Below are 9,001 nucleotides of genomic sequence, written 5' to 3'. Positions count from 1 at the left end.
GTCTCCAGAGCCTCGCGTGGCCATACTCCTGCCATCTCTATCAGAGGGATCCTTCCTGAAGCGCCTGTCAGCCAGCCCACCCTCTCCTTCTTCATTGTACTGTCCTTCTTGGAGTCTTCCCGCCCAGCTCCCAGTCCTGACCTTCCTCTCTATCAACCTGTGTTTCTCTCAATCATGTGTTTCTCACAAACATAGCAGAATGAGACCTGTGACCAGGGACAGGACCTATGGCCTGGATACAGCATGCCAGAGCTTAAGCAAGAACAGTCCAAAGTGATGTGGCTGAGTGAAAGGGATCCCAGACCTGCCCACTCCTTTCCTGGTTCAGAGAGGGGCTCAGTCTTCCCTATTCCTCCACAAGACACCAGAATATATAGATGAGAGAGAGAGAGAGAGAGAGAGAGAGAGAGAGAGAGAGAGAATATCAAGAAGCTGCAGTTCAGATGAGCTAGGTGGCAGCCTCTGACTTTCATGCCCAAGATATGATTACCACTTGATGACTTGGAAGCTCAGGCCATGGAGTGCTGAGCAGAGGATGGAAAGTGACATAGCGAGCTAGGACCACATGAGAAGGGCAGGAGTCAGTGAATCCTGTCCTATGAGCCACAAAGGCCACATAGGAGAGCCAACCAAGGCACAGCCGGGCCAGAGAATGTCAGGTGTCCCTAATAATGCTGACCATGGGTTTGTGGAAGATGACCCAAACCTCCTCAGTTATTCTTTCTGCATGTGATATTATGTCCTATACAGATAAACGCTCATGAAAGAATTCAGTCTCCGTCAATTACGTTTCTTCCAAAAGCTGATGAATTGTTTCTGTACCGCGCCAGCGCAGCTTGGATGCCAAGACTGGCTGGGGGTGCCGGATTGAGACACGAAGATTTCTTTTCAAATGGAAGAAAAGCAACCTTTATTTTGCTCTGGGCTAAAGCTTTTTACACTTCTACTGCTTCTGTGGAGACCCACCTGTCAGAAAGAACACAAACATCCTTGTCAATTACAGACCACAAGGAAGTTCCCTTGTCAGTCAGGGGAACTGAGGGCAGCTGGAGCACAACATTTCGGAAATTGCTAATTTGAATTAGCTTAATGCTCTGAAGGTAAACAACATTGTCTTGGGTTTTACCTAGGCAGTGATTCAAGTTTTGCTGTTTTGTCTTTAAACTCCTACTTGTCAATAAAACATATGTACAATTCACTTGTCTTTCCCTTCATGGCTGTGACTAGCTCTCGTGCTTTCCTTATTTCTGGAACTACTCTTGCATCCTGCAGATTCTCTTCCGTCTTGGGGATGGGCCAGTGGGCTGGCAGGGCTTTGGTTCTAGATGGTTGTGCATCTGAAGGCCTGAGAGCATACCTGTGTGCGAACATGAAGATTCAGACAAAGCCATTCCGGGTACAACACCCTCAGGAAGAACTGTGTGCAGGTATGTTTCCCATCTAGCAAGTAGACAGAGCAGAGTCAGCAGGGAAAATACTGTAGAAACTCCAAAATCACATTTCCTAACCTAAAGCAGTGGTTTTCAACCTGTGGGGAACCACCCCTTTTGCCTTTTAGGGTTTATGAACCTTAAATAAGACCATTGGAAAACTCAGATATTACATTATGAGTCATGAGTCATAACAGTAGGAAAATTACAATTATGAAGTAGCAAGGAAAATGGTTAGGAGAGGGTCACCACAACATGAGGACAGTATTAAAAGGGAACAGCATTGGAAGGGTTGAGAACCAGTGCCCTAAAGTATTAAGAATGAAAACAAACAAGAAGGAGCCACAAGATTTCCTTAATGCATTTCAATCCTGGGAAGTCAGTCACAGAAGACAACTTTAAAGAAAACTCACACAGAGTAGTAAATTGCACTCACAAAGCTCTGACATTCCACTGAAAAATAAGCACACGGGTGAAGGTTTCCTAACAGTGCAGGGATGTGTAGGATTGGGTAGCTAGATACCAGCAGGCAAGAAGCAGGGTTCCTAAGGAGTCAGCAGAGATTAGTCCCTTCTCCGGGTTCAATATGGGGACAACAGGGCTTAGAGGATCAAGGGTAAAGGCAGAGAAGGGGTGCTGGCTCCCAGACTCACATAGGTGACAGTTTGGAGCACAGTGGGCCTTGTTGTTCACTTGTGATGCATACCCCCACAGTGCACTCCACAGCTCCTGTGGGTTACACAGCAAGCACCCATCTTTTAGGGTGCTGACTCCCCAATCAGAGAGTGAAATCCCTCCACCTCACTCTTTTGCTAAGGCCTAGTAAAAGGAAATGACCAGAAATAAAAGAATTCCCCCCGGGATCCTGTGAACTCTGCAGAAGTAGGATGAAATGAACAGACTCAGGGGCGCCCTGAATGTGTGATCGCTTATCTGCTTCTCCCAAACCCTGGGGGCAGCATCTTGGGGAATGAATCTCAGAATCCAAGGCTGGGATCGATGCAGTAGGTAGGTCTCTGACTGGAGTGAGGAAAAAGCACCCATGTTCACATTTGCAAGGTGCTCGCATATGGTACAGGGAAGTTAGGGCTAAAATGGAGGCTGAGGTTGAGACAGCCAAACCAGGAGCACTAAGATTGAGAAACAAGAGTCTCTGAAGCCCAGTCCTACAGAGACACTATCTCACACTGATAAGGACAGGGCTCGCAGCCAGAGAGTCTGCTGGTCAGCCAGGCACCAATTATTCCAAGAAAGTACATGCTGGAATCCTGGGGGCTCCTGCGAGATAAAAGCTATACGTTTTCTCTTCTGCGAGGAAGTTTGGTTGCCCTAACTGCACAGGAAGTCTTGATGACACGTAGGTGGGAGGTTCATATGCAGGAAAGTACAATGGGAAGCATGCTTGCCCCTGATTGGACAAAGGTGGAAACCCAGAGTCTTGTGGGTTTTGCCACTGCAACTCTGACTATTGGAATTTTGCGCCATATTCTGGGAATCTCAGGTGTGGGCCTGACCAATGTCTATCATGCTGGCCAGTGTTTAATAAATATAACTTCAAATTTGGGTCAAAAAAGAAGGAAAGCAAGCACATGTGGCACTATTGTGCCCTAATATAGCCTAGCTTCTACAGCAGCTGACTGAGAGCGTGGGTAGAGACAGCCTCTAAGAAAGCCTCCTGCTTCAGTGTTTCAGGAAAGCCTTTCACAGAGATGCTGGAGACAAGGAAAACAGGAAGAAAAGCAGAACAGGCAGAATAATTGCAGCTGCGGCTAGGGAGCTGGGAGGAGAAGAGAGATAAGTACAATTAAAAGCGGGTGGGACATAGGAAATGTCAGGGGGCGCAAACCACCCAATGGCTGGTGGCGACCAGACCAGGATCAACAACTGGCAAAGCCTTAGTCACAGATGAACAACGGGCCTGTGGTGGGAGGGTGCTGCACTGCTCGGGGCCTGGATTTGCAGAGCCTGGTGGGGGAGGGGGTGCCGGGATTGAGGCATGGAGGCTTCTTTTTCCGGTGGAAGAACAACAACCTTTTTTTTTTTGTCCTGACCTAAAGCCTTTTTATACCTCTACTGCTTCTGTGGAAAAGGACGGGCCAGAAAGAACACAGACACCCTTGTCAACTACAGACCACAAGGAAGTTCCCCTGTCAGTCAGGGGAAGTGGGGGCAGCTGGATCACAACAGGAGTGGGGGTTGAGCCAGATGAAGAAGGCAGGATCATCTCCTTGGTGTGGGCCGGACCATGCGGACCTTCTGCATCCAGCCTCTCAGCCTGTGCTATCCCAGAGAACTAAGCCCCCTCCTAACAATTACCCCAGTCACTGTCCAGACGCTGGCGCCTTGATCCTTTAAAAACAAAATCGACTAAATGACAGAGCTCAGTGGCCTTTTTAAATTTGGGGACTGTCACCAATCTCTGCCACCGTGATCCTTAAAAACAAAATCCACTAAATGACAGAGCTCAGCGGCCTTTTTAAATTTGGAGAATGTCAGCTATCTGGGGGAGTTTCTCTAACTTTCCCCCAATATCCCCCTCTCCTGCAATGCCTCTTTGTAGAGCCTGCATGAGAATTGCTTTCTCCTCCCGCCTGTAAACTTCACGGGAGTGAGACGAGTTTGGAGCCACTGACTAAGGCCGATTTGTGATGCCCAGAGATGTCTTTGGGTCACCATACGTCCTTGGGACAAGCCCAGCTAGGTAGAGAAAGGTCTCCATCAGAATGAGCTTGGAACACTGCTGGAACTCAGCCCTTTGAGAACACAATCTCTCAGGAGGATCTTGCCCTGGTCTTCTCACGTAATTGCCATCACACGAGACTGAGGTAGCGACCAAAATGAGTGTGTACACCTGGGCAATCCACTATTTGGCGCATAAATGGAGTCTAATCTGTGCCACTTTATTAAGGGATGCGTCTTTGTCGTTTTGGTTGTATGACATTTGCATAATTTCATAAAATGACCTAGCCGGGCTCAAGGACATGCTGAGCTTGAGAAGGTCTTTGTGTTACTTGTATCCTGTGTCTGGATTTAAAGTCCAGAGGCAACTTGGAGCCACAGGTCCTGCATCCCCGCCTCAAAAACTCGCCACATTTCCTTTTATGTACTTTTTTTGCTCTTTGCAACCCTAAACTGCTCCTGCTTAGGCACCTCAGAGGACAAGCCCACCGCCTGGGCAGGGCAGGTTGTGTGATTGGACACATTGTAATTTGGTTGAGGCCCCAGAAGACAGCCCTTCTGGGTGGAGCGCCAGAGCAGTTCATTTCGTCTGGCGCCAGACCTGTGAGAGGCAGCTTTTGAATCTGCAGGACTGCGGTCTGATCCGAAGATTCCCGGAATGGAGACTCGCCAAGACTGCTCCACCACTTTCAGCGGGATGCGGGATCTGGGAGCTGATGGGGACCAGGAGCAACAGCATGGTCAGTAAACTGGTTCCAACGGGATTCTGGCGGGGACAAGGAAAGAAATCTGTTGGAAAAGCCAGTGGCCATGGGCTTCGGTTACCCAGCTCTGCCTGTGGCCCCTCTCCAGACCTTGCGATGGTTCCTGGGCCACGATGCTCAGATCTTTTATCTTAGTGATTTTCTCTCTTTCAGGTGGGAATGCAATGGTCTTGAAGGACGGAGAGGAAGGAGGCAAGGAGGGGCTTGAGCAGAGCAAGCCCGCTCAGGGAGAGCTTGATGAGGGCAAACTTGCTCTGGGCGAACTTGCTGAAGGCAAGCCTGCTCAAGAGGAGCCTGCTCAGAGCAGTCTCGCTCAGGAAGCCACAGAAGAGGCTAAGGAGGGAGAAGTCAAAGAAGAAGCAATGGGAGGAGGCCATGCTGCCGCTGGTAGTTCTGGCCCCGTGGACAACGAGGTCCATGAGGAAGGTGGCCAGGGCGGCAGCGGGGCTCAACAGCAGCCTCAGCAAGAGGGGGCGGCGGCGATGCCTGAGGGCGCCAATAGTCTCCAGACTAGGGAAAGGCTGCCTGTCAGGCGCCGCACCAGATTCACCCTGTCTCAGCTGCAGGATCTGGAGCAGCTTTTCCAAGAGAATCGCCACCCCAGCTTGCATATGAGGTGAGCACTTTGTCCTGCTAGGCGGCTGGCTGGTTTGTAGGCAGTGCCTCCTAGCCCAGGCTTTCCTTTGGAGCTCCCTGGCTCCCTGGTTTCCTCAAGAAATAGAACCACCCTGTCCTGTTTCTGGAGTGGGGGGATGGGCCCTATTCCAGCTGGGAAAGAATGTGCTTTTTACCCCTTGAAGGGACTCGTGAGTGGGAAACTTAAACAATACTTGTTCTAAATGAGTCTTTAAATATGAGAAAGAAGCCGGAGGTGTGTCTGGGAAGATGTGTGGGACAGATCCCACCTCAGATTAAAATTTTGCTAAGACTTTTTCATCGTGCAGGCTCTGCCTTAAGTTTTCTATTTTAAGTACGTTGACTAGGTACCTGTGTTTGGGGGATTACCCTTAATTTTGGTCCCTGAAGGAAAGTAGTCGCTAAAAGCTAGTCTCAAAGAAAGTGTGAGCAATAGTGTGGATGTGTGTGCGTGTGTGTGTGTGTGTGTACACATGTGCACGCACACAAGTGTGGACCTAAGTGCTTAAAAAGAAGCACATGGCACATGGCCTCCCTTCTAACACAAAGCCTAAATGTTGGAATCTTTTCACTTCAGGAAGGATCTTGCAAGATGGCTGGGTGTGTCTGAAGAGGACGTGCAGGTCAGTATTCTAAAGCATAGTTTTGGAAGGGCTTCCTAGCTTGGGATGTTTCTGCCTAGAAGACAGGTGTAGGGGCAGAGTGGGACCCTGGAATTGCATTCCAAGGATGCCAGAGCAGTACACAGCCAGCTAGGTTCAGGAAGACAGCAGACCTCCATTTTCTCAGGTAGGACATGCCGAGCTGGACACCTGAAACACTGAGACGCCAAGGTGCTTTGTCTGCCACGTGGTGGACGGACTGTGTTCTCCATGATGTTCTGGAGACTGCAGCCCGCATGCCTCACCTAAGGGAAGAAAGCACGTTCTTGTCCACCTTCAGCTCTGTCAGGCTGCATGTCTCAGAAAAACTTTTCTCAGACTTCTCCTCACTCTAGTCTGTAATGGCAGATGCCTAGCTTAGTTCTGAACCAGGACTGGGCCCAGGGACCTCAAACTGCTCTTAGCACCTTTGCCTGCCTTTGCTGGTGATGTGTGTGCACTCTGATCAGCATTCCAGCCACCCCTGGCTTTTCCAGACCACATGCCCAGGAGGGAAAAGGCCTGTAGACACAGAGCTGGGAGGCCATGACGGAAGCAGAGCCGGAAGAAGTGCCCTTTGTCTCATAAAACCTGCATTCTGGATACTCGCAAATGCTAGCAGGGTGGAAACGTTGACAGACTGCCTCAGGCCTTTATGTATCCTCAGGGCCCCAAGAGAAATATTCTTAATAATTTTTGATACTGCGGGGACCAACAGGAAACCATGAGCTAGATATGCATGCTTTTCTGAAAGAATGCATTAAAAATACCAATTGATGTGGGCTCGAGAGAGAGGTAGGTCTTTAAAGGGTAGGCCCCTAACCAGAAAATAGCATTTGATGGGGAGAAGAGGCAATATTCCAGGTGTGTTCCCTAGTTGAAGGACTGGGTGTGGTTTACATGTCCTCAGGGACTACTCGGGGTGTTCTTAGTGTTCCAGTGGGAATGAGACCTGTTGCTTCCAGCATTCTGAACAGTCAGTATACACTTCAGGTATCTTTTCAACCCTTCTTGGGGTTACATAATAAACACGGAGCTGCTAGGCAGTCAAGGACTTGGTGCCTTGCTAGGGGACTAACTCAGTGCTAGAGACACACCTAGCACACACCAGGCCCGGGATGGGTTCCAAATGTGTCATACAGTGTTAGCCAAGTTGAGCCAGTATACGAAGTTACAGCATGTGTTCTTCAGCCACGATAACAGTTCAGTGTACTAAAACAAGCCTCTCTTGTGGTTGCAGGATTGGTTTAGGAACAGGAGAGCCATTTGCCGGAGGAATACTAGATTGCTGGTGCTGTGCAGTACTCCCCCTGCTCCCGAGAACAGCGATGCCTGAAGATTCCGGAGCAGCACTGAGTGCCATCCCTGTCCTGCTGGAAGATGGCCTGCAGCCTACCCCTGCCCCTAATGTGTCAGGCACCCATGAGATGGCCATGACAGCCTTTCCTTCCCTGCATTTATTTCAGCAATAAAGAGATGTATTCTCAGCACGTTGGCTCCATTGTTTTCCCAGGTTACCAAACTGTGGGTATAAGTATTTGACAGATAGCAGTTTAAATTCCGGAAATGGAATTTAAATCTTGGGGTGACGTGGGCAAGCTGCAATCACTATGCCTTGCAAAGGGAGGAGGACTTCCAGGTGCCAGGCTGCTTCATGCTGACCCCACGTGGTTCTCTGTCCCCCCTCCCCCATGGACGTGTCAACTCCCTCTATCTCTGTGGGACAAGTTCTTTATAAGGGCAGAAAGGGCACAAGTCCCCAAAACAGGACAGCGTGTTTCTAGACACGGTTGTTACCACCCACACTCCAGTAAGTCCCACCTTGGGCTCTGTTGGAAACTTCCCAGAGCCGTCTCCCGGGTTGGCGGCAGGGGGAATGGGAACACCCTGTGTGCTTTCGCTCCCCCTCTGTGGGCCTTCAGGGCAATAAGAGGCACACTGCCCAGAGTCCTGCTGCTCGAAAGAGGCCAAGCGATCCATCCATGTAGAGGGAGGATTCTGTCTCCTTTCTTGCATTCCGGCTCAGGGAGCAGATGCTCCCAGCGTGGCCTGCTCAGAGACCCTGACTGTTGTGTTTTCTGCTGCATTTTGTCACCTGCCTCGGAGAACCCTCAGTACTCAAGATTTAGGGGTCTTGCCTTCCTAGCAGCCCTATGATATTAGTAAACAAGGTTGAACCCCTAGCAGTGCGTCAGCACATGAGGAAGGAACATGGCTTCTTTCCCTATGTGAGCCCACAGGTCCAAATAAACCAAGTTCCTCTTAGGGACTTGCAGAGGTGTAGCCCAGGCTACGAATACAAACTTGCTGCATGGCGGGGTCCCAGTGCCTGGTCTCCTGCCTTTGCACACCCTGGTTTGTTTCTTTTTTCTTTTTCTTTTTTTTTTGAGTGCTCCAGGGACCTCTTCTGCTGCAGATTTGTGCTGTGTTGCTTTTGGGTCTCTAAGATGCCTCCCGGGGTGATGAACTTAGAGCCCTTCCTGTAGTAGAAGGTACCAGTTACACTAGGGGAGGGCCCACCACCCTAAACCTGAGGTCTCCCCATTTCACATCTAGGAAATACTATTTCAGCACAGGTAGACACTGGTCCTGGCTCTAAGACTATTCTGTCTTCCTCACGTCCCTATGCCTGTGACAAACGGGTAGAATAGAGATGTCACATTTAGACCTGCCTGCTCCCCAATGTCTTCCCGGTTACCGCACATTGACCAACCGGGTGAGCAGCTACTCATCATCACCTACTGAAAATGAACCCCAGTCTCAGCTGACCAGGGCACATGATGGCCACAGTGCTGTACAAAGCAGGCAGGCACAGCAACCTTGGATTCCCTGTTTGTCCTTGGTCAGGAAG

General features: G+C 49.9%; 1 protein-coding gene across 1 annotated transcript; it reads left to right on the top strand.

The window, feature by feature from the left end:
• The first annotated feature begins 565 nt into the window (after window positions 1–565).
• LOC119804440 (rhox homeobox family member 2-like) lies at window positions 566–7,486 on the top strand. The gene is made up of 6 exons (XM_038315856.2): window positions 566–684; window positions 1,273–1,427; window positions 4,739–4,849; window positions 5,027–5,489; window positions 6,087–6,132; window positions 7,391–7,486. Exons 1-6 carry the CDS (start codon window positions 566–568, stop codon window positions 7,484–7,486), a joined length of 990 nt encoding a protein of 329 aa, XP_038171784.2.
• The last annotated feature ends 1,515 nt before the right edge of the window (window positions 7,487–9,001 follow it).

This window comes from Arvicola amphibius, chromosome X (assembly GCF_903992535.2).
Source record: "Arvicola amphibius chromosome X, mArvAmp1.2, whole genome shotgun sequence".
Classification (NCBI taxonomy): Eukaryota; Metazoa; Chordata; class Mammalia; order Rodentia; family Cricetidae; genus Arvicola; species Arvicola amphibius.
Note: the sequence above shows the minus strand (reverse complement) of the source record. Positions and strands in the feature narration are given on the sequence as shown.